General features: G+C 42.1%; 1 protein-coding gene across 5 annotated transcripts in view; it reads right to left on the reverse strand.

Moving 5' to 3' along the window:
* GatB (glutamyl-tRNA(Gln) amidotransferase subunit B, mitochondrial) overlaps positions 1 to 26,312 on the reverse strand; it is a 992,144-nt gene that overhangs the window by 274,815 nt on the left and 691,017 nt on the right. For all 5 annotated transcript variants that reach the window (XM_067108081.1, XM_067108084.1, XM_067108085.1 and 2 more), the window contains one exon: positions 24,739 to 24,930. In XM_067108081.1, the coding sequence (XP_066964182.1) occupies positions 24,739 to 24,930 (192 nt within the window). The remainder of the gene's footprint in view (positions 1 to 24,738; positions 24,931 to 26,312) is intronic.

Here is a 26,312-nt window from a genome sequence, read left to right on the forward strand (position 1 = left end):
ACTGAGCAAGTATCGACAGTATTTGCTAACCAGTGTAAAACTTTGATGTCTTTACGAGATAGTTAAACTGAGAAATTACAGTAAGGTTTTGAGACCTTAGGACTTCTGTAAATGGGTTATTGGTCACAGTTGATAGGATGGGGGGAGATTTAGATGTTATGGTAGCTTTGTCTTCCTGTCAAACTACCTTGGTGAATATTGAGAAAAGAAGCGGAATACATGTCATCGGAAATTCAAATTCAGGTTAAGGCAGTGGTTGCCGCTTCTAAGGGGGAGTTTTAGGAGATATTTTAACTCTCGGGTGTTTAGAAAAGCCTTTAATGAATTCAGTATACCTGTATGGTTCTCAGTTAATTTTTACTGGGAAGAATTTGTATGGGTAGGGGGTTGATTGTGGAAATTCCAGTTAGTGACTTGGAATTGTTTCATAGTTTTATCATACGACCTTTCCTTAGTGGTTTTGATAATTCAGTAATAGAATGGGATAGTGAGGAGACTATGTACCTTTTGGGTTGACTGTCGACATGACAGACTTATGTTATACACCACTTCCTCGCAGCAGCGCCTTATGGAATGACTTCTATGAGCCTCAACTGACACAAGTTAGATATGGGGGCCATCTACGTTATGCCTGCAGGTTTCTACGCCTGCGCCTTCATGAGAGGATCTATGGTCTTTTGGAGAGATGTCGGGCGGGACGTCTACAAGTCGCCATCGTTGCTAGGAGACATCTGTTTGGCACAAAGGATTCGTGGACGCCGCATTCAACATGGGCTTATGCAGTTGCAAGCCATTCAGGATATTTGGATCGTCAAGAATTCAAGAGGTGAAGAGAAACATGGGCTTGTGCAGTCACAAGCCGTCCATGATGTTTGGATCATCAAGAATGCAAGATGTGAAGTGATGCATTCTACAATGAACTGTTTATTGGAATAACAGTCCTGCATACGAGACAAGTAACTCTCGTATCTAGTGCACATTGTTTGCTATGATTTTTGGAGCTGGCCCCTACTGAACTTTCGTTATGGATATTTGTCGTACTATGGCTGGGGCACCCAGGGGTAGATGGGCCAAGCTCCTATTAAGACTTTTGGCAAGCTATGTGCTGGCCTGTGAAAAGGTATATCCAGTGCAGGTGGCTTTTATGTTGACGTTGGTGGCTCCCGCAGTTAGATACAGCAGGTATCTGGCGCGTTCATTTGTGCCTTTTGATCATGGCCAAAATGCATGGAGACAACGTAACAGATTGATGGAAGCGTTGTGATATGTGTGAGGTGTGAAGGCGGAATCCAGCGAGCATTGAACCCGACGGACAGTGTCATCATGCTTCCAGGGAGGGGTTATTAAGTGAGTGCACGCACATGTGCACTCTCTGATGTGTATATTATCAAGGAACCATACAATAGCTATTCACTTCGATTTGCGGCTGGCAGGTTCGCTCTTTGAGCAGTGTTAGTGAATAAGAACAGCCACTGAGAAACGTTTCCATGTGGCCATAGAATGTGAGTAAGATAACTCATTAACACATATTTTTTTCCAGACATTATGTGGAATGCCCAGTTTGCATTGCAGTGAAACTCCTCTGTTCTCCATTATGCATTTTTCCGTTTAAGCGTCTATTTCTTTTTCTTATACACAATTTCAGGTTTTAGTATAAGATATGTTTCCTTTAACAGGAATTCTGGGTTCGTCCTGAGAGGACGAATATTTTGTAAGTGGTGTTCTTTTACATACTAGATGACATTTATTTTGGTCTAGAATAATTATGACCTCTTTATTTTGTTTGATGACCAGGGTGTTAGTCACTAGTATTGGTTGGTCTAGAATCATTAATTTGATTGATTGTGAGTGAGTTTCCACTAGTTATGACTTCCATTTTTATGGGGTGTGAGACACTCCATTTCATGACTGTAGCTTTTGCTGAAATACTTTTGTTAAATTTGCAAATAAAGTCTAGTTTTGTATCTTGGCGTTTCATTCCAGTAGGCATTTGTCTGAGGATAGATACAGGGAGAAGAGTCAACGAGAGAGAAAGAATGTGCTGACCCAATGCTGGCCATTACTACCAGAGGATCCCAGGGATGTAAGATGATATGATGCTCTTTTTAAAACAGATGTGGAAAGAGATTATGACCCTATTTGACCTTGTTGAAGGGCATAACATATGATCTAATTTTGTTGAGAGCCCACCTCATTAACAAGGATATATAGCTGCTCTAAATTACAGACACCCCCCCAAGAATCATTGCACAGATGAAATGTCCATCTCCGTCACATCCCCAAGAGAGGAACCTATACCTTAGATTTCCAAGACTGGGGCATAAAACCAACAAATGCTCTTACAGTCAAGGGTACAATACAGTCATCGCAGAGTGGAGGATTTTCGCCTGACATCAAGAACCCATGAGTGAGTCTTGTGTGTCCAATTCTTAGCCTGCACAACATCGTTTCTGGTCTCCTTGACATATAAGAATATGACCAAGGAGACACTGATGACATAATAAAGGGTTTTTGACAAAGGAAAAATCTATTTCTGAGGGAGGACCTGTGTCACCCGGTGAAATGTCCCATAGAGCACACATTTCTAGGTATAAATATTGCTAAATATACCAGAGAAAAAAGCCAACTGGAATGCTGAGGTTACTACCCTCAGAGCGATCACCTATTATGTAACAGGCGTCGGTATAGAGTAAGGTGAGTGAATTTGTCCACTACCACAGGACCTAAGTCTGTAGACTGTCCCAATGTCAAAAACCCCGGTACGAGAAGAGCCGATCCAGCGGCAACTCACCCGGACCTGCACCTGACGACCTGAACGCCATCTATCCTCATTCCAGGTTAGCACCCACCCAACAAGCTTGGTATGCCTATCAGGGGGGGAAACTGAATAACCTGGGAGGGTCACCGGGTGACACAGGTCCTCCCTCAGAAATAGATTTTTCCTTTGTCAAAATCCCTTTTCTGAGCTTCGGACCTGTGTCAGCCGGTGAAATCGTATCAGAGAATCATACCAAGCAAGGTGAAGGATTATAAGCGACAAATAACAGGTAGAGATAAGTAAAAGCACCATTACTTAAGCCTAATTTAATTATCTCAGCAGTAGAGAATTATAAGTTAAACACTAATCATAAGACTGAGAATAATTGGGGACAAAACAAGGTTTTGAACAGATGGTATTAATAGTTAAAGTAACCATGAAACATAGACAATTAAAGGTACTCAGACTTAAGACTAATATAAAGAAAATTTACAATTCCATTTAAAACCTAACACCGCAAAAAAACAAGTACAATTATATACATATAAACAAGGGCCAGGATGTGAAGCATGCGTGGCCCAGGAGAAGATGGCAGGGAAAGCAAATGAGGCAGGCAGGTGGGGGGGGAATGGGAGAAAAGACTAACTAGGGAGGAGGGATAATACTCCCTGCAGCCACTGTAGGGAACTTCAGAGCTTCCAGTGATTTAAGATAGTGGCGCTTAAACACTGATGGAGATTTCCAACCCGTATACTTTTTCAGTTCATCAAAATTTATATTGTGGAAACAGTTTGTGGAGGTTGCCACTGCCCGGATATCATGCACCTTCGGTACTGAATCTGGGTTAGCTTGTTTAATGAAATATAAAATCTGTTGTCTGATAGCTTTTAAGGAAAGTGTCCCACCTTTTTCCCTGATAAAAGAGGACCAGACAAAACCTGAGAAGTTCTCCTTAAGTAAGCCTTCAGTGTAGTGACTGGACACAAAGATGGATCCTGTGGAAGAGGAAGAACCTTCCAAGGAGACCACCTATCCTGAGGGTCTCCATTCTTTGCTAGGAAACTTTGATCTGGGGAAAGAAGAACTTCTCCTGACGGGAGGAAATCTACATGATTAACACCTCTAGAGAGAGCGGACAGTTCCGATATCCTGGCACCTGAAGCTAGGCTAATTAGGAACAACGTCTTCCTTAACAGACTCAAATATGAACAGTTATCATTATCAGTTTCTGATGCTAGTTTCAAAACATCGTTAAGAAACCAAGAAACCGTGAGAGGACGGGTTGCTGGTCTCAGACGAGCACATGCCCTTGGGATTGATGAAAAGTATGAGTCTGTTAGGTCAATTTTAAAGCCATGCAAAAACACTTTTTTCAAGGCTGACTTAGCTACGGTAATTGTAGCTGCAGCTAGACCTTTTTCAAACAATGACCTAAAGAAAGAAATTGCCAAATTCGTGGTCATAACCTGTGCTTCAGAATGTTTAAGGAAAGATGCCAGTTTCTTAACTGCTGAATCGTACTGTCTGAGAGTAGATTCTCTTTTATCTGATTCCAAGAACAGAGTGTTAACTGGGTCTATATCCGCACCTCTCTGAGCGGCGAATTTCATAAAGTCCACAAAGCCAGGGCATTCAGAATTCTTGAGGAAGCTGACACAGTCCGTGTTTGTACTACTTGTGTCAGCTGGGGTCTGGGTAACAGATGACACTTGAATTTCAGCTCCAGCAGAAGAGGGTACCAGCTGCTCTTCGGCCAATTGGGAGCTACCAGAGCCACCTGCCACTTGAAAGACCTGAGTTTGTGCAGCACTTTCAGCAGCAGGTTTACCGGAGGAAACAGGTAAATCCTCTGCCACTTGTTCCAGTCTAATGTCATTGCATCTGTGGCATGAGCTTGAGGGTCCAGGTTGGAGGCCACCTAACACGGGAGTTTGTGGTTGCTCTCCGTGGCAAACAAGTCCACCTGGAGACCTGGAACCTAAAGGCAAATCCACTCGAATGAAGCCCTGTCCAGAGACCACTCCGACTCCAGCGGAGTTGACCTGGACAGAGAGTCTGCAATGACATTCCGGACCCCTACAAGATGAGTGGCTGATAGGTGCCATTTGCGCTTTTCCGCCAGAGAGAAGATGGCTATCAACACTTGATTGATACGACTCGACTTGGAGCCTCCCCTGTTTATACAGTGTACCACCACTGCACTGTCCAAAACCAGTCTGATATGGATCTGTTTGGGAGGGCAAAGCTTTCTCAGAGTCAGAAACACTGCCGTTGCTTCCAGGACGTTGATATGGAACTGGCGGAACATTGTGGACCACGTTCCCTGTACTTTTTCGTATTGAGAGTATCCTCCCCAGCCGCTTAATGAAGCGTCTGTGTGGATTACTAGTGATGGAGGAGGACATTGAAGGGGCACCGATTTTGACAGACCCTTGACTGTTGACCACGGCCGGAGTCTTTTCCTTAAAACTGGAGGGACTAGAGACACCTTGTCCCTGAGTTTGATATTGGCTCGTCTCCGCCACACCCTGTTTATGTCTTTCAGTTTTGCCTTCAGCAGCAGATCTGTGACAGATGCGAACTGAAGAGAACCCAGAATTCTTTCCTGAGTCCTGCGAGAAGCTTTCCTGCACTTGAGGAACTGCCTGGTGGCCTTGGCTACCTCTCTCCTTTTGGCTGGCGGAAGAGACAGTCTGTGTGAGTCTAGGTCCCACTGGATACCTAGCCACTGAAACCGAGCCTCCGGAGTTAGGTGGGATTTCTCCCTGTTTATCTGAAAGCCTAGGGACTCCAGAAACTCAATCACTATGGCTGTAGCTCTCCGGCATTCCCCAACGGTGGATGCCCAGACTATCCAGTCGTCTAGGTATGCGGCTAGCATGATCCCCCGGGACCGTAACTGTTGTACTACTGTCTCTGCCAGTTTGGTGAATATTCGGGGCGCTATGTTGAGCCCGAATGGCATGACTCTGAATGCATAAGCCTGCCTTCCCAATCTGAATCCTAGGTAAGGAGAGAAGTTTCTCACAATCGGGACGTGATAGTATGCGTCTGAAAGATCTATAGACGTGGTGATGGCTCCACGAGGAAGTAGAGTCCGTACCTGTGAGATTGTAAGCATGCGAAATTTGTCGCATTGTATGTAAAGGTTGAGACAAGACAGATCCAAGATTACCCTTTGTTGAGCGGAGCCTTTTTTTTTTTTTTTTTTTTTTTTGGGGACGCTGAACAGTCTGCCTTGGAATTTCAGGTGCCTCACTTTCTTTATGGCCTGTTTTTGGAGTAGTTCCTTCGCGAAGTCCCGCAGGGCTTGTGAAGGGGGTTGATGGAACCTGACCCGAGGTGGGGGGTCCTTGATCCAACTCCATCCCAGCCCCTTGGAGACTATACTGTGGGCCCACGGGCTGAAGGTCCACTGATTCCGAAACAGGTAAAGTCTCCCGCCTACCTGAATCTTCTCATTGGGAAGGGGAAGGTTTACTTCCTCTGCCCCGGCCTCCTCTTCCCCGGGAGAGGGACCGCAATGCAGCCTTGCCTCTGAAGGCAGCTCTTGCTCTGCTTCCCCTTGCGTTTCTATTGAAGCCACGAAAGGGACCATGGCCCTCATAGGCTGGGTTATACGCCGGAGACGTCACAAAGGTGGGGGAGGCAAGGGAATGCTGAGCTGGCTACATCAGCACAAATTGTTGGGGCTGGGCCTTTGAAGTAGAAGGCTGACCGACCAGAGAGACCGGTACAGCCTGAACAACAGTTGGAGTCTGTGGCCTCCTGAATTACTTTTACCTTTTCCCTGACCTGCTATGGGAACCGGAGGACTTGGAGATTTTATGTTTGGACGGGATACCCCACCGGGAGCGAAGGCTTTTGGTTAGCCCTGGTTGCTTCTGCCAGGACATTATTAACCTCCTCCTCGGGGAATAAATTAGCCCCCCAAACTGAACTTTTCATGAGCTTGTTAGGCTTATGCCTTATAGTGGCCTCCGCAAAAATATGTTTGCGACAGTTCATCCTTGCCACTGCAAAGTCGAACAGGTCCATTTGAAACCCTGCCAGCAGAGATTTAGTCAGGACCTGGAAAAATGCCTCCCCTGAGTAGAGTACTGCTGTTGCTTCTGCCATACATAAGGAGTTCATTGATCGGCTCAGCTGACATCTGGCGTCGAACTCCGGCTTCAGGAGAGCCTCTGGAATCTTGGGAAGCTGCTCGCTGAAAAGAATGGAAGCACAGCCTGGGTCTAGTTTGCCTGCCGTAAAAGTGGACGGGACATCCTTCCAAAATTCAGAGTCACCGGGGAAGATCACAGAGGTGGGATCAGTCTCCCGGAGCTGAGGCACCGACTTACCGTCCATGCATGCCTGAATGGTTGCCTGAGCCACCTTCGACATGCAAGGGGTCATGATTCTATCCCCCAAAGAAAACATTGTAAAATTCCCTTTGAAGGGGGTCAACTCTGTATTCTCTGCTTCCCACTCTGAGAAGGTGCGAAGCAGAGCAGATTGAGCCTGGTCCCTGGGGAAGATGACCGTTTCTTTAGGGACCTTGTCTGTTCTCACCCAAGCTTCCTCCGTCAACCTAGCGTAGCCTGGGTAGGGGGGGGGGGAGCAGACCTGGAGGAAACTCGTCCCTAAACCCTCAATTGTCAAGGTATCTTCATGTTGGGGAGCATGAAGAGCCAAGCGCCAAGGGTTTCCTTTGTCAAAGGGAGGAAGAGCGGAGGCATCCGGAATGGGGTAGGGCAGTGTTGACCCACCGGAGAGCATGAGCCCGGAGACCCTACTCTCCTGGTTCTCCAGCTTTTCCATGACCTTATTCAGCTTCTCATCAACCTGCTTATTGAACTTTTCAAGCAGAATGCTTGCAAGTTCTTCTAGATTGGAAGCAGGTTGACGAGGGGGGCTAGCCTTGGCTGCCCTAGACCTCGACCCCTTTGCAGAGGGAGTCTCACTAGCTGCGGAAGTCGCCGGACTAGTAGCCCGTGACTTCCCAGGAGGGAAGGGAGTTGCCTTGCGGGAGGATGAGGACTTATATCCTTTACCCTTCAATGACTTTTTCACCTTGGGGATGGTCGATCTCGACCTGTCCACAAGGTAGGAGGACTTCTTGAAACCTTGAAAGGAAGATACAGAGGATGAAGGGGAACTGAAAAGGGAGCCCGCTCCCCCTGCCTCACTTACCTCCCTACCTACTTCCTTCTCCGGTTCTACATTCCTCAGTTCCAAGCCGAGGTTGATGGCCGCCACGTCCTCGGACACTTCCGCAGCAATGCTGACACCTTGGGAGGGCTGCGTCACTTCCCGGATGTGTTCGATTAAAGGGGCTGCGACCTCAGTGGGGACAGCCGCAGCAAACCGGGCACCGGGGAAGAGGAGGTTACAGATGGCCTCTGATAACACGTATGATTTCCCCGACGGGACGTTCCTCCCAAAGCCAGCCACCCAACCTCTAAGGGTGGCCAAGGAAGCGTTACGAGAAACTTGGTCGGCCTGAAAAATAACAAGGACTGACTAAACTGGACCCCAAGGATATAAAATATATAAGGGATATGTCAAGAACCTTATAAAATATTAATCAAGTCAAGTAATCAGGTAAACTAAAGGCAGTAACTTAAGCTTACCGATCCGTCCTGGAACCGCTCGTACAGAGCGTAGCAAACCTCACAACCGTCCGGGTGCCAAACGATCAAATCCCCCACCCGGACTGCGCAGCCGGAGTAGGAGCGGCAGACAACACAGCCGTAGGGCTGGTGCAGCACTGCGGTGCACCCGGACTCCTGGCAGCGTACCATCTGCACGGATAATCGGTATATGAGAATGCTATTTGAAGGCACGCCGGAGTAAATCCCGCAGAGATAGGGGCCTTAAATTAGAGCAGGTAACAGGACATGCAAAATAGCTGATCACCAGTCCTACCGGAGCAGTCCGGTGCAGCAAGATAATTGTAGTGTATATATTGCAAATAAGTTAAGGAACGCCGGAGCTAATCCGACGGGAATGATATATTCCTTAACCTAAGACCATGTAACACAACAAGGTAAGTAATACATGACAAATAAGTTAAAGAACGCCGGATATAATCCGACAGGAATAATATATACCTTAACCTAAGGCCATGCAACACGTAAGATACAATTAAATTACAATAACTGCCGGAGATCGGCAGTGAAATCATTGGTTAAACACATGGGATAGCAGTACACCGCTGGACATGATGTTCCGGTACTGAAACTACGGAAACCCCGCTACCTCCGCCACTGGTTACAATGTAGGGGCGGGGTGGATTCACTATTAAGATAGTTCCCGCATATATATAGGAGAACGAAAGTGAATAATGCCAGCCTACTGAAACCAAAACCACCGGAGTAGAATAGGCAAGAGGCAACGGGGGGACCGAAGATCAGGGGAACGGAGTCAGCTAAGGAATTGTGTAAACCCTGAATGTGTCCGGAGTTCCAGCTAACCCTGGGGAAAGCGAACAACCGAGACACTAGCGAGGTGGGTGAAGATAAAACGGATACCAGGAGGGTAGGTAACACCCGACTGGAGACCGGTCTAGGCCCCTCCCCAAGAGCGTGACGGCCCCGAGAGGACGACGCTACATATGCGGGGAGGGGTAATACACCACCGGCTATTACAGGGGGAGGGGGAGTAACAACATGGCGGTGTCATGATACAAGGGCCGAGTGAATGGGGGAACCCCCAGATATGGACCGCAACTCCCTTTCAGGGCGCTGAAACTAATGTATCGGGTTCCCCACACAGGGGGAAGAAGACACTAGCCAAAAGTTACAAGGAGAGGTCAGGCTAAAAACACTGGATTACTGCAGCCCAAACTCTCATCTTTCCCTGAAGGCGAAGCCTAGATAAGTTAAATATACCTTAGTTTTACCAGACCACTGAGCTGTTTAACAGCTCTCCTAGGGCTGGCCCGAAGGATTAGACTTATTTTACGTGGCTAAGAACCAATTGGTTACTTAGCAATGGGACCTACAGCTTATTGTGGAATCCGAACCACATTATAGCGAGAAATGAATTTCTATCTACAGAAATAAATTCCTCTAACTCTTCATCAGCCGGCTGCGGGAATTGAACTCTAGCCCATCGAATGACGGTCTGAAGCTCAACCGACTCGGCCAACAAAGGGCTGAAGCCTAGATAGGGAAGGGGGGGGAGAGGGTGGAGGAAGGGGTAGGGGTGGGGGGTCGGGGGAGGGAGAGAATTCCCGTTCAGAAGGCCAACCAAAAACCGACATGTAGGGTAGAGGGCTGCGTACTGAGAATATCCTTTCTCCCTCCATTGGAAGGGGAGGGGGACACTCAGAGAACCCAAGCATACCCAAAACATACGGAACGGACGGATGGAACAACAAACGTGGGGTTCCCTCAACCGACCCATGCCTCCCTCCATGGCTCTAGCGACACAGTCGGAAGAGAAGGGAGCAGATCCAATGAATAAAGCTAACCTACGTAGCCTATCCCACCGGTGAGACGGGAGGGTTAGGCTAAGATCACAAAACACTGATACGTACTGTTAAAATTTAACCAACAATAACACAGTAATACATAAATAATTCAAACATATCAAACAATAAAAGCTTGTGCTAAGGATATGGTCTATCCAAGCGAAGCGAACAGGAAGTGGGCAACCAAAATGGCCGCTCCTGACGCCAAGCTGAGGTAATATAAATCCATAATTATCCATGTCATCCATTATAACTCAGAAAAACCGACTATAAGATAGCACCAGCTTGGGGAACAAAAGCTACTCGAGCGAGAGCCAGGTACTCCTCACGAAAAGGAGTTAAGAACTTAAAACAGCAGGAGGCTAACTCCCCAAAGAAATGATACTAATACCAGCACACGGTCTCGCCCGACGTAGAGAAAATTCCCCAACACGATCTTCCTGAAGGGGTAATATCAATCATGAGAAAGCGTAAATGTAATGATCCAGAGAAACCTCTGCAGAAATGTTCTGTAAAGGCGTACCGCTAGGTCATCATGGCGGAGGCTGAGCGAACACAGGGGAACACTCGATATTTGACCCTATAATTATTAAATTAAGGGCCAAATACAGCCTCGATAAAACAAAAAACCCCGCAAGAAGATGATACTTAACTTAGTGGCGGTGAATTCAGCAACAGAAGACATGGTAATTCCAAAATAAACACGAAAATACAGCGCACAAGAAAAAACATATTAACGGTAACGTGTGCTAAGATGGAATGAGGATAGATGGCGTTCAGGTCGTCAGGTGCAGGTCCGGGTAAGTTGCCGCTGGATCGGCTCTTCTCGTACCAGGGGTTTTGACATTGGGACGGTCTACAGAGTTAGGTCCTGTGGTAGTGGACAAATTCACTCACCCTACTCTATACCGACACCTGTTACATAATAGGTGATCGCTCTGAGGGTAGTAACCTCAGCATTCCTGTTGGCTTTTTTCTCTGGTATATTTAGCAATATTTATACCTAGAAATGTGTGCTCTACAGGACATTTCACCGGCTGACACAGGTCCGAAGCTCAGAAATAAACATTTTTTGATTCGTTAAAATATTTTCCCAGAGGGACCGCCAAACCTTTTTAAATTGGTATTAGACATCTTCTGGGTTCTGGGGAGGTGACTGCTGACTTAGCAAGTTGATCAGCTTGCTTGCTCCCAAGAACCCCAACATGGGAAGGTACCTAGCAAAAATTTATTTCTTTACCTCTTATTTTCACTAAAAGCAGCCATTCCAATATCTCTCAAATCAGTGGGTGTACAGGGTTAAAAGATTCCAAAGACTGAAGAACACTTCTTGGGTCACAAGAAGTTAAAATTTCTTTTATGGCCTTTAAATACAGTTCTGCTGTAAAAATAGATGCAACTGATAATTTCCCGCTTCTTTCTACATCAGGGAAGGCCACGCCAAAGCTGATGCCAGCAACTTAATCTGACATTATTTTGAGCCACACATGAAAACTGCAATGGAGTTATCATGTTAACAGGAATGATCCCTTTACCTCTGGAAGGTTCCAGGGGGAACTAACTGAATACCTTACTGGTAAAATCTCCATCCTCAGCATGTTTAATTACCTGTTTATACATTTTATTCTAAAAGCAAATGGTTGAGGTTGCTTGGGGTGATTTTCATAAAATTGCCAATGCCTTTCAATTCTGACACAAATGCTGGTTAAAGACTTAGGGAACCTCCGAAATCTGTACTAGCTCTGAACCAGCAGACGTTGGTAATGAAGATCCAGAGGCATCTCTCCAGTATCTACAAGTATGCTCTCAGTGGGAGATGATTTAAATGCTCTTGTAAACAATCTTACTCCTCGAAGATGAACTGAATTGAGTATTTTAAGGCTATTAGGCTTTGCTAAAGTGTACATTTCACACCCATAAGTTAATTGTTAAAAGACCAAGGCTTTTCACAGTTTCAACATCTGAGTTCGGTCTGCACCCCATGAAATGTGAGACAGAATTTTCAGCACATTCATTGCTTTCAAGCACTTTGTCTTAATATATTTCAGATGCGGAATCCAAGTCAGCTTGCTATCAAAAATCAACCAAAGCAACTTTGTTTCACCAACACATGAAATTCTCTGCCCATGGATGAACAGATCTGGATCAGGATGGAGCACTCTTTCATGGCAAAAGTACACAGTTACTTTACTCACAGAAAACCTAAATCCATTAATTTCAGCCAACTTTAATGTTATCCATGCAGCGCTGAAGGCGGCGTTCAGCCACTGCCATCCTTTTTTGCTGCAAAAGATATCGAAAGATTGTCAACAAAAAGAGTATAAGCTACATCTGGGGGAATTATTTTGTATCCAACTGATTGCTAAGGTGAACATGGTTACACTAAGAACACTTCCTTGTGGAACTCCTTCTTTGTTGAGTACATCTGACATTGCTGCTCCTACCTGAACCTGGAATACCCCATTTTTTAAAAATGTCTTGATAAAGAGAGGCAAATTGCCTCTAAGATTACATTCATAAAGAATCCTCAGAATGCCATGTCTCCATGTTGTATCATAAGCCTTCCCAAGATAAAAGAAAACAGTGATGTAATAATGTTTGTTAGGAATAGTTTCACATACTGAAGATCCTATTCGAACCAACACATCAGCTGTGGGGTGCTTACTTTGAAAACCACACTGAGCAGGTGACAGTTATTTACCATGTTCCAAGTATTACATCAAACATTTGTTCACGATTTTTTTCATGATCTCATTTAGATATGATGCCAATGCAATGCGACGATAATACTCTGCCATGAGTGAGTCTTTCCCTGGTTTCACAAATGTCTGTAATTTTAACACCTCCCATAGCTTTGGGAAGAGATGTTCTCAGAACATTCTGTTCATAAGGCTTAATATGAAATATCTGGTACTTTCAGGGATATGTTTAATCATTAAATATGTTATATCATCCCATCCAGGAGCTGATTCACTACATTTACTTAAGGCTGATTCAAATTCTCTTAGTAAAAGGTATTTTATATTGTTCATTCCTTGATATTTTAAAATCAATTCCTACCTGTTCCATTACCCTTCTTTGAGCTGAATAGGTTCCGTCATAATTTTTCTTTGCAAAATTAGCAAAATTATTAGCAAACTCATTTGCCGCTAACCAGGGATTTGCTACTTCACAACCATCAAAGATAAGAGGGCTCTTTCCCTTATCTTACAGCGAAGCTGTACCCAGGTTATTTCCTTCGTCAAAGCCGCTGGAAGAGAAAGTGATTATAGAGCATGCACAATCCACCATATTGTCAACAAACAGACTGGCAAGACACCAAGGAAGCCTTTACTTTCCACTGGTCATTATTGGTGCAACAATACTGCAACCACACCCAGCATGCTTAGGTAAGTCACTGCAGAACTATATCCTAAGACATAAGTTCATGTTTAGTTTCTTGTTCTTTGTTACCAAAACCTAGGGGGATTTGAATAAAGAATGGGGCTTGAAACTTGTGGCTTAACCTAAGACCAGAAATGTTTTTTCTTTGGGTTGTTGGAATTAAAAATTTGAGAGCTTAAGCCACTTTGTCACTTGAGGACAAAACAGGTTTTGACATGGGAAAAACCTATTTTTGGTAGTCGCTGTTGTCCTCAAATCCCACCTACTTCTCTGACGAAAAGGCATGGGATTTGGGCAAGAGGTCATCCTGCACTGACCAACATAAAGACTTCCTTGGTCTCCTGCCAGTTTGTTTGTCGACAATATGGTAGACTGCGCATACACTATAATTACTTCCTCTTCTAGCAGGTTTGACAAAGGAAATAACCAGGGTACAGCTTCGTTGTAAGATAAGAGAAAGAGCCCTCTTATCTTTGAGTCCAATACATACTCAATCACGTGTTATAGTGTATATCATTATGACACAATACCTGGCCAAGAGACCGACTAAAAGAGAATTCTTTGATATTAGTTTGGTCACCATGGAGCTCTGACAGACTCACGGAAGGTAGCTCCTTGCAGACTCAACAGCGAATACTGAAAATAGGTTTTTCTTATGTCAAAACTGTTTTTTGAATTTTGTGAAGATATGAAAATTGAACAAGATTTATTTCGTGCCTTCTTAATTTCCATGTAGAAATGAACTCTGGCTTTTCAAAATTCAATAAAGTAATACAGTACTCACATTTTTGCCTGCGATATCAGGTAAAAACTGATCTCACAGTTCTATGAGTTTCCTGGAATTTACGAGTCCACCATGAAACTGGTCGGCGGATAAATATGCCTGAAGTCCTAGGTACTGACTGAAGACCAGCAGAAAATATAATTGCATTGAAAAAATTAAGAGCGTCATCTACACAGGAAAGTCATCGGCTGAGTCATCTATTGAGCTGTGTTCCTAGAATGTTGCCCAATCAGCTTTATTAATGTTCCATTTAGGTAGCCTTGAAGATGGAGGATTTGAAGCCATATTCAATACTATTGGAAAATGGTCACTGGTAAATCTATCATTTATCACTCTCCAATTTATATAAATAAGGCAGTCATCACTGCATATAGATAAATCAGATGTTTATAATGTGCCTGTTTAAATGTGAATAGACTCCATGTTTAGGATTCCCACATTTTCACTTTCTATGATGAAAAACATGCAATTTCCTCTTTGACTGATAACAAGTCACCCCAAAGAGGGTTTCTACTATTCATATCTCCCAGAATAACAAAGGGACATAGTAGCTGTTGAATGAGGGAATTGAATTTATCAGTGGGGAAGACTTCACTAGGTGGTAGATAGAGAGAGCATACTGTATTTTTTCTTTGAAAATGGATCTGTACACCTATCACTTGCAGTGTTGACTGGATGCTACTAGGATTTTATGGGGTGTCATTACAAACATACAAAACTACACCACCATGGCTTCCTATATTTATGTTATAGGTGGAATGGTAAGCTGTATACGTTTGTGGGTTCGGACATGTATTATTACTAATCATGGTCTCCTGCAAAGCTATATTTACAGGATAAACTTCTGATATGAGTAGCCTTAGTTCTTCCCATTTAGCTCTTAATCCCTGACAGTTCCACCAGAAAAAATGAATGAATTTTACTTTGGTTTTGAAGCTGTTAAACTGGAGCCCCTTTTAAGTGCTTTAAGTTTACTGCCTTGCTCCTGCTTTTTTCTCAAAGGAGACTGATTATTTATGGCAGCCTTCCATTTCAAATTTGATGGTGGTGCTGCTTCCATGGAGGAGGTACCTGCCACAGATGGTACAGCCTCCCCAGTATCATGGGCATTGGGCACCCTTGATAGCATCTTTTCTATAGAAATTTTAAGTTCAGGAGCACCAGACAAACCTGGCACTGCCTGAGGTGAGGTAGAATTTTCAAGCTCAACTGACATATCCTCTGAAGCATCAGGAGAACCAGTCACTGCTGGTGCAGGCTCCGGCGAGACACAAGCACGAGATACACAATGTGGTCTCCACAGAAACCTGAGTGCCGCTCACAGATGGCACAACCTCCAAAGAGGCCGACACACCAGGTATAGCTGGTGTAGCCTCCAGAGAGTGCCAGGTACATCCGGCACTGCCTCTGAAGAGGCAGAAGAGCTAGGAACTACTGGCATTGTCTCCAAAGAGGAAAGAGCACCAGAAATTACTGATGCAGTCTCTGAAGAGGAAGGAGTGCCAGAAATTACTGGCATAGCCTCTGCAGAGGCACAAGTACAGGTCGCCACTGATCTTCCATTTACATTACCAAAGGAAGCACCTCTGGTACCATTTACATTCCTTCTTTGGTTAGCCACAATGGTAGAAAATATTCCTGGTCCAACATACTGGAGTAAAATTTTTTGTTTAGCCTCTGCAAATGTTATGAGTTCCATTACCCTTAGGGTCTGTATCTCCTATTCTATGATGTACACATCACAATTATGTGAAGATGGGTGATTGCCTCAACAATGTGTACATTTTGCTTCCTTATAGCATTCACCATGCTCTAGTAGTTCACTACATTTAACACAAGTGGTAGGCTTGCCTTGTAGCTTCTGCCTACAATTTTCTAACATATGTCCTTATTCTTAACATTAAAAATATCTCCTTGGTCTTGAGGTATACTGCTTAACCTTAAAATGCAACCATACTGCGAGTTGAACTGAATGCAATAATTAAATTTGGAAGTGGAACTAAGGCTCCATTGATCTTCAATCTTTCAACTTTAATCACACTTTGATCTTTTAATTCTTCTACAAGTTTCTCGTCGAGTATGTCACCAGCTGGGGTGCAAATATCATTCCCAAGGAGTGATCCATAAAAGTAAGTACAGTACTGCACAGTTTACTTTACCTCTCCAAGATGCGATACTGCTTTTAATTTTTCACTTTCTTTTGCCGAGACTGATTCTACAGTCAGTTTTCCTCAGCCTTCAGATATCTCAGGCTCTCGGCCCCAACACTTCACAATGTCTCTGTGCACATTAAAAATGTCATGATTAGAATCTTCCAGATTAAAGGTCAAATACTTACCATAAGATGTTTCAAATATTCCTGGTCCTATTTCACATACATTCCTGGTCAATATCCCTTTGCTCTGTGCTGGAGTATAGGGTTCCAGTGTAGTTACAAAACTATAAATGTCCTTTGCCATGCCATAAATCTTATTATTATTCATTGAACGAATACAGTAATAGCAGATTCGTCCAGGATGAGGGCCCCCTCACCAGGGAGGCCCAACAGCGGGGGAAGAACAATACTGTTACCCATAGTGGCAAATGCTCTGGGATCCTCACCAGGATATACACCATATCTTCAGTGCCTTAGGGGTCGTCAGTTCACCGAGATCTGACCCAGTACTGGGGGCATGGTTTAGCATAAAAATTTCGCCTCACTTGACAACAGCGGGTACTCTTAGTTCTACGGGCAGAGTGGCATGCTGTCCAACTCCACCTTCCTTAAGTTACAAGAGCAACCATTTCTGGAATTCAGTAGAAGAGCAGCCATTTCTGGAATTCAATATCATACAAAGGACATCAGTGAAAGGAGGAAGAAGGGAAGGGGAAAATGTACAGGAGGAGGAGTAAAAGAGTTACGTATAGGTCCCAGTGTTCGGCTGAATAAACAACAGAGGGGATATGCATACAAGAGCATACACTCCCTGCAGTGGATCCCTAAGCCGGGGGGACCCCCCCCCTCATCAAGGGGTCGGGATCAGTGGGTTTTTGGAAGGGAATACAAGGGCTTATTGGTACCGTCCAATAATAATAATAATGATAATAATACTAATAATAATACTAATAACAATAATAACAATAATATTAACAATAATAACTCAGGGATGATTCTTTCTGGTCCCCATATCTAAAACACTTTTGTCAATATTTCCCGAAACAGGTATCCAAAAGAGCTATTAAGCCTCTGAGATGGAGACTTTCTTTTCCTTATTTTCTCTCTTTAAATCTTCAGCTGAAAGCCCTTATGGAGAGAGTCAACATATTATAAACCAAGAGTGCTCCAGAGGGAAATCAGCCTGCACAAAGACAAGTTATAGGAAAAGGTGATAAATGAATAAACAGATATGAGGGAACAGGATATAAAACTAATGGACCTGAATTCAGGAGACATCAGCAGAAAGCAGGAATGAATTTGTGCCTCACAAAAATCTGGAGATCAGAGGATTCCACAACTACACTCAGTAACTATTCTACATTTTAGTTATAACCAAAATAAAACTCCTAACAAACTAAGTAGTATTACAACTGATACTACAAAATAACACCTGGGTGGATTAACCATTAAAAAAAATAAGCACGTGCTTAGGGCATCAAGGGAAGGGGGCACCACAGAAATTTTTCATAGCATGAATTTACCATGGTGCAGCTGAACAAGGCTCCACAAAAAAGGGGCCCCCACATTAAATGAAAAAATTACATACAGACAGGTACTCAGAGAGTGCAGACCTCCACCAAGGATCATGAAATCAAAGGAAAAATATTCATCCCCCACAGAAATGAAAGCAGGGGAAACTTTGCATGCAATCTGTGAAATTTGTATACAATCTGTATTTTCTATTTTTTATTTATCGCATGTTAGTGGACTAATGGTGATAACTGAGTTTGTATTCCATTATGCCTGTAAATTTGCATGGTGTTGGTGATGTCTTCATGGGAATTTTTGTACTTGGTGCAATAGTGGTGGTGGTGAGGACTGTGACTTTTTTTCTCATGTGGCAGTGGTAGTGACTAAGTTTATTTTATCACGTGATACAAGGCGGCCTGCATCCATGTGCTGAGTGCCCCTACACACGTTGAGTCCTGCTGTCTCTAATAATTTATAATGTGCCCCCAGCAACCCCACTTTTCAGTTTACAAATTCTGAGACAAAATCCATCTGTATTAATTAAAGCACAAAAGCACATGATTCAGCTGTAAGCCATGAATTAAATTGTCCATATGGTTCTGCCTATGATATGTTTAACTGTGTTGATTGCTACATAATAATTCAAACAAAATATTCTTTCTATTTCTGTATTTTACAGACCCCAAGAACCAAGATACAATGTGTTCAGTTAAGTGGTGCACAAAAGCGAAAACTATCAAAAAAGAAACAAGGGAAGATTTTGGATTTAGAGTCCAAGACAGAAAAGCTGATTGATTTCTTCACACTAGTTCCACAGCATGACATACCAATCCCGGGTCAAAACCAATCTCCATCACCAGAAGTGGATACAAATACAGTAAATTATACCGTAAATACTACTTTGATCACTTCAGAATCAAAATATGATGACGGTAGAATCACCGAGGTGTCACAAGCAGGTTCATCTAGCACATGTCTCATTACTGACCTCACTTTACCAGTATATTCTCTAGATACCTCTACTGCAAATATTGATTCAAGTTACTTTACAGTACATTCTGGGGCTGAAATAATTTCTGAAAATGAAAGTTTAGTGGACCATGGTGATGGGGCTGAAATTATTCTGTCTATGAAAGACGAAGCAAACCACAATGTAGCAAAGAATCCAGGGTTGTGGCTTGATTTCTCTGCTGATGATGTGGCTTATTGGATTGCTTGTGGATCCAGTGACTGTCAACACCACAATGGGCCATTTGACAAGCCTTACCAGCATTTCAGTAGTGGCAAACCAGTAAGGTATTGTTCGCAGACATTTTCTGTTGGGACAAAAGCCAATGGTGGGACATACAAGAAAGAGTGTTTACTGTATTCACTATCAACAAGATCAGTTTCTCGTTTTGTTTGTAAACTGTTTGATCCCAAAAATTTCTCAAATAATGTTAAAAGAAAAGGGTTCAGTGACTGCTGAAATAATATTGTAATTGATAATCATGAAAAAAGCACTTCTCACCAAGACTCTATGCTAACATGCTGTACTTAACTTGCAGACAAGGTGCGGGGTTGGGGCAAATTCAGGAAGAGAGGTTACTGGGAACATGTCTTGAGGTGTGTCATAGCTGTTATTCGTATGTTAGCTGGACGTGGCTTGGCTTTTCGAGGAAAAGAAGAAAGATTTGGATCACTGCATAATGGGAATTTATTAGGGCTGTTTGAACTCATAACCAGCTTGATCAATTTTTAGCAGGCCACACTTCGAAATACGGAAATTCTGGCAAAGGAAATCCTTCTTACTTGTCCAAAACCACCTGTGAGGAACTCATTCATTAATGGCACAAAAGGTCCATGCACTCATTGTTGATGAAGTAAAATCTTCTGGTTACTTTAGTTTGTCAGTTGATTCAACACAAGCTCTATCACATATTGATCAGTTTAAATTTTGTATTTAGGTACTTAAAAGATGGACAGCCTTTTGAATGCTTTTTAACCTCTCTCAAAATGAAAAGCAATACCAGTGAGGAAATGGCAAATCAGGTGTTGCTGTACTTACGCGAAGCTTGTAGGCTAAACTTTTCAAAATGTATGGGGTCAGTCTTTTGACAACGCTGCCAACATGTCTGGGCATTATAAGGGGATGCAGCAAAAAATGTTAGAAACAAACAAGTTTGCTATATATGTGCCCTGCACAGCTCATTCACTAAATCTGGTAGGCTGAAGTGGTGTTGACTGCTGTCAAGAGTGTGTCTAGAAAGAGAATTTCTTCTCTATAGTGCAGTTATCCTATACTATTTTTTCAGCCTCAAGCAGCCGGTGGAAAATTCTTAAAGGTTGTACTGGAAATGAAAGTGTCTTAAAATCTGTCTCTGATACCAGATGGGAGGCACATTCTATGGCAACAGCAGCAATTTTGAAATATTTTCTTCAAATTTTAGAAGTATTAGAATACAGTATATAGACGAAGACCAGTCACAAACAGGAGATGTTACAAGAGAAGCAATTAATACTGTAGATAAGATACAAGAGATAGAATTTGTTTCATGGTGAAGTTTTGGAATGAGATTTTGCAGAATTTTCAGAGTAAGCCAAATTCTACAAAATGAGGATGTGAACTTAAAAACATGTGCAGATCTGTATGTATCATTGGTTGACCAACTGTGCACTTCACAAGATGAATCTGAAAGATATGAAGCAGCTACAAAGGAAATGCCACCAGATGTTGATTACAAGGCAGCTACAACTCGCAAACGTATCAAAAAGAAGGTACCCAATGGCAGAGATGTACCAAAAGTATATCTGACTGCCAGAGATAAATTTTGTATTACCACCTTTTACACATTTGCTGACACACTTGAAACTGAGATGAAAAGAAGAGGAGAGATATACTGTACAAAACAATAACAGAGAGATTTTCTTTTCTAGGTGATTCGCCACATAATGTCACTTCATCATTTACTAACATTGAAAGGTATTCTCAGTGCTGTTAAAAGCTCATTGATGCTTACCCAGAGGACTTCAACGGTAATTTCTCAGCTGAGCTTCAGCAGTTTCATTCATATGTGCACCATAAGTTCAGTGCAACAAAAAATGTAAAAACAAGATTCAGTCATGCTGAACTTTATAAAATAATAATAGAAGACAATACTGAGTGTGCCTTTCCAAATGTAGACATTGGCTTTTGTATATTTTTAACATTAATGGTCACAAATTGCTCAGCTGAACATTCATTTTCTCAGTCAAAGTATATTATAAATCCCATCAGAGCTACTATGCAACAAGGCAGGTTGGATGATTTATCTCTGTTAAATATAGAAGCAGATGTGTTACAGAAGATTAGTTTTGAGGATCTGATCAAAGACTTTGCAATTTAAAGAAGTAGGAGAAAACTTTTCAAATATAAATAAAGTGGAAGTATACAAAAATAAACATTATTTTCTATCTTACTGTAAGTTTTGTTTAATTTTGATAAATAAAATTTCATTTTATGGTTTATTATTGTTCATATTTTGAATTACATATACGGTAAAGAAGAATGAAGAGGATGTTTGTTGTTGTGTTACATTTTATGCAACATACATAATGAACTCACTTTATATCCATGCCACATATCACAACATACATTATGAACTTACTTTATATCTATGCCACATATCAACTTTAAGAATTGGCCAAACAAACTTTACTGATGATATAGCCAAGAATTTGAAATGAGAGTCAGCACTGGAGGACCACACTGGCGAACAATACTCCAAACAAGGAAGAGGAAAAGGATTAAAACAGTTATAATGGTTTCATCACAAAACATTCAAAAACATTTCTGCAAGATAACTTTTTGAGAAAAAGAGGAAGCAATATTACATACATGCTTCTCAAAAGTCAATTTCTCATCAAAAGTTTTACCTAAAATCTTAAAAGAAGCACTGACATTTAAAACTACCATTTGAATGTAACTCGGATGCAAAAAAGCACAAGTGTTCTGGATCGACTATCATACTCTGAGTTTTAGAAGTGTTGAGCTTCATGCCCCAAAACCTCCTCCACTCATGAATATGTACCAGATCTCTACTCAAGGATTCTGCAACCACATACCTACAGCGAGGAGATGGAACAACAGCTAGAAAGGTAGCATCATCGGCGTATGCAATCACTTTGTTCTCCAAACTTTGCCACATGTCATTTACTATGGACAGTAAATAGCAAAGGTCCAAGAATGCTACCTTGAGGAACAACTTAAATGACATTACTTAAGCTATTATACTGGTCATTAAGACAGACTCTGAGTGTTGCTTTCTAAAAATGCATTCAAAATATTAAAAAATGATCCACCAATTCACAATAACCTTATCTTGTAGATAAGTGTTTCAAGATTAACATGGTCAAAGGCTGCGATAATATCTAAACTGACCTCTGCATCATCATCAAAAGCACTCTGTAAGACAGCAGATATTGCCAAGAATGCATCACAAATACCAAGGTCTTTATGAAACACAAATTGTAATGCTGGTAGCAGGTTATTATTTTCAACAAACCTACAAAGACACTTGAGAGACAGCGTCTCAAAAACCTTAGATAAAACAGGGGTAATTCAAACTGACCTATATTCTGAGGGTCATGAGGATGTACTAGTCCCTTAGGTAATGCAGCAATGTTTCCTTTTGTACAAACAGAAGGAAAATTTAGAAGTCCATCCTAGAAGCAATGAAATCTGAAGTCTTTTAAAAAAGATGATTAAGATCCCCTTTGGATCTATCCTGCTGAAACTGTCAAACCCCAGAAGCAAAGCTTTGACTTCTCTAGATCTGAAGGCCACTGAACGCAACTTAGGCTCTGGAGAGCACAAGTGAGGCAACAACATTGACTTAACACACTCTCTTCTCACACACACTCAAGTCAGAAGTTCTGCCTTCTGTTTCGGGCAATAGACAACAGTTCCATCAGCTCCTAAAAGGGAGGGCATGCTTGAATCAACTCCAAAGAGTGATGACTAAAAGGGTAGACCACCACTTACAGTCATCACCAATGAAAAGCAAGATCTTCACAACCTCATCATAAGCTCTTTCAGTTCCCTTGTCCTAAGGAGTTTAATAAGAACAGCATCTCCGTCTTACAATGAAGTTGGCCTTGCTCTTGGCATTTGTGCCTCTGGGACATGTCAATAAGCTCTATACCTTATCAGATAAGTTACACACAAGGCCAGAATTATCTTCTCTGGTTTTTTCGTGCTGACTTAATTTCAAAGCCTCAAACAACTGGGATTAGCGATTGTTCTACAGCAAATCTGGCCTTTCCATAACATAAAATTAATGCTAGAGACACAGATGAAATTCTGCTTTGTCCATTAGATCCCTACACTTATAATATCAAAGATCCAGAAACGTTTGAGGATATAAGGCTAAACTTTATTATCCATAGAAATACTGACTAAAATCGAAAATATGAAGAACTGGGAGTCATCTGAAGTTGAAGTCTAATTATAATATAAGTGTAATTCTCAAGCATACTTTACAGGTTTATGCCATTTCTGGGCTCGACCTGTGTCACCCAGTGAAATGGTTCCAATAGCACACACTGTTGGGCAAAGCATCTGTGATAGTGGCTACCACTCACCCCTTAGTGCATACCGACACCATTGTGGTGATCGATCCAGGGGTAGTAACCCTGGCATTATGGATAGCTTTTTCTCTGGTATATTTAGCAATATTTATACCTAGAAATGTGTGCTATTGGAACCATTTCACTGGGTGACACAGGTCTTCCCCTAGAAATAGATTTTTCTGTCGTCAAAATCCCTTTTTTAGGAAGGGATCTTGGACATGCAAAACATTTGTGGATACTTATTTACAGAATATGACACTAAAGTGGCTACATTCACATTTAATGAATCCCTGTCATACCAGTGGGCTAAGTAGTCCCTTTAGTTGGAGAGAATTCTAAATAAGCAGAGAAATCACCTACTTTTCACTCCCTTTTTCATTCACTACAATATTAGAACATCCTCATAATACAGTCTTTCAATGTTGTCTGACCCTGTTTTATCATATGGAGTGAATTACTGAACCATACAAGATACACATCTGTTAACTGTTATTGCAGATGCTTTAAAATCTATCAAGCAGTGGGCTCCAGAAGCCTGAATATATTTTTTAGCATACGCTGAGACTTTGCATTACAAGGTATGGGTTTGTATTTAAACAACAAAATTTTTCTAAAAAACAAAGTTAAATTAATATTTTAACACTAATTCATACCTTCTTCTTTGGGTCACTACTTCCCTGCCCTTTCCAGGTTTAAAAATGAAAAAATTCCCTGGGTTGAAAGCTGAAGAATTACTGGACCTTAAGCACATGGTCCTACTAATCAGTCAGATATTGGCACTATTCTTATCACTTCAGGCAAGGTTTGTCCAGGGACTTTTCAAGACAATGAAATGTCACTATGATTTTAAAGTTTGTTTAAAAAAATTATTTTTAACTTGTTTTTTAGAAAGAATTACTGTATATGGTAATATAATCAATATAGTTTACTATATAATTGTGGATTTTCATTACACATTGTTTTTCACGAGATTGTTAATTTCTTAGCAATACAATCAATTGTAACCAGTGAAACTTCATTTGAATGCATACAAGTTATCCTAAAATCATTGCACTACTAGTAAGGCTTCTTATTCTGTACTTTGTAATTATACTTACAACTAAAATAATTGAGTTTTCCAGTGATATACCATAGTCACTAATAAGCCTTCGCCTTGTCTCTTCTGGTAACTCATTCATCTTCTTTCTAATGTCATTTATATCAAGAGAACTGTTAGGGATACAACTGGCATCCAAAGAATCATGTAATCGTAATGGTGGCAAATTTGGTTCAGGCATAAAGCGGTAATCCTGAAATAAAGATATTGAATAGGTTCATTAGCTTTGGGAAGAGCAACTTGTATTACATATCATATGTAAAATACATTATGTTGGCTTAGCTAATAGTAGCATTTAACAAGCATTCCAGTGATTAATTTTATTTATAAAAGGACTTGTTATGCAGAAGGACCATACACTATTTACTCTTACAGTGCACTATCATAATTACTACGTTTATGTCAGACAGACCCCTCATGGGGTTAGACATGAATTCTCTCCTGTTTTCAGTTTTGTATATGTTTGCTCAGATTTTCCAAGGGTACATTCTTACTAACCTAGGGGTGGAAGGGGAGGATTTGGAAGGCTGGGCAGGATGGAAGAAGAGCAGTGGGTAATGCTGCACAAGGGAGAGGTGTTAGTAATGCTACTCACAGGAAAAAGCACACAGAAAAAGGGCTATGGGGGAGGGAGAGGGAGTGGCTGGCCAGGGGATGGAATTTCCCAGGCGGGAAGGGGATAGGAGTGCTGTGTGGGATGGGTGGACTGGTTAGACTTCTTTGGAGCTTCTTTAGAGAGAGCCTCCGCTACCGCGCTACACACATAAATACACACACCTACCTCTGTAAAGGCGTCAAGCACCTCTCCATTTCTGCATTAATCACGTCATGTATGTTACCTGTTATTATTTCATATCTTTATATATCTCTCCATACGTATTATTTTCCGGCCTTTCCGCCGATGTATGTAACCACCTTTGTATGTTTATTGTAACACGAATTATTCTCATTTATATATATGTCATCTAACAAACACAAATTCTTGCCCAAATGCGTGACATGGGATCCGCAGGTCGGTGACCACCTTTCCGTCCTCATTTTTCGATGTATACCTGCTCCCGATAGAATAAATCAGTCATACCCAGACCTGTCGTCTTGAATCTCACAACTGGTGACCTAAGGAGTGACAGGTAAACAAGCAGTTTTGGCCCAGCTATTAACGGACTAAATACAGCAACATTTACCTTCAGAGAGCCTTTAGTGGACTCAAAATGGCAACACAGTCTAGGCCTCTGAAAGCTCCTTCCTCAGAGGAAACCCATGCCATTAACGGACTAATAACAGCATCCCCACAAGGCATGTTTTGGCATTTCGAACGGTTTTGGCCCTCACCATTCACGACTCATGTTGACCACTTGAATTCTAACACCACTGGCAGACTAAATACAGCGCGTACTCGCGTTTTGGAGTGTGACAGTAAAGATGGCAGAGTCTGAATTACAATGTGAATCCGGAAACACGGAAATCGTCTGCGTGCCCCTTTCGCCCACAAAGCCAGATGCGGTGAAGCTCCCCCTGTTTTTGCGCCAGAACACAGTATCTTGGTTTCTGCGCACTGATGCTCACTTCCGCGTG

This window comes from Macrobrachium rosenbergii, chromosome 8 (assembly GCF_040412425.1).
Source record: "Macrobrachium rosenbergii isolate ZJJX-2024 chromosome 8, ASM4041242v1, whole genome shotgun sequence".
NCBI lineage: Eukaryota > Metazoa > Arthropoda > Malacostraca > Decapoda > Palaemonidae > Macrobrachium > Macrobrachium rosenbergii.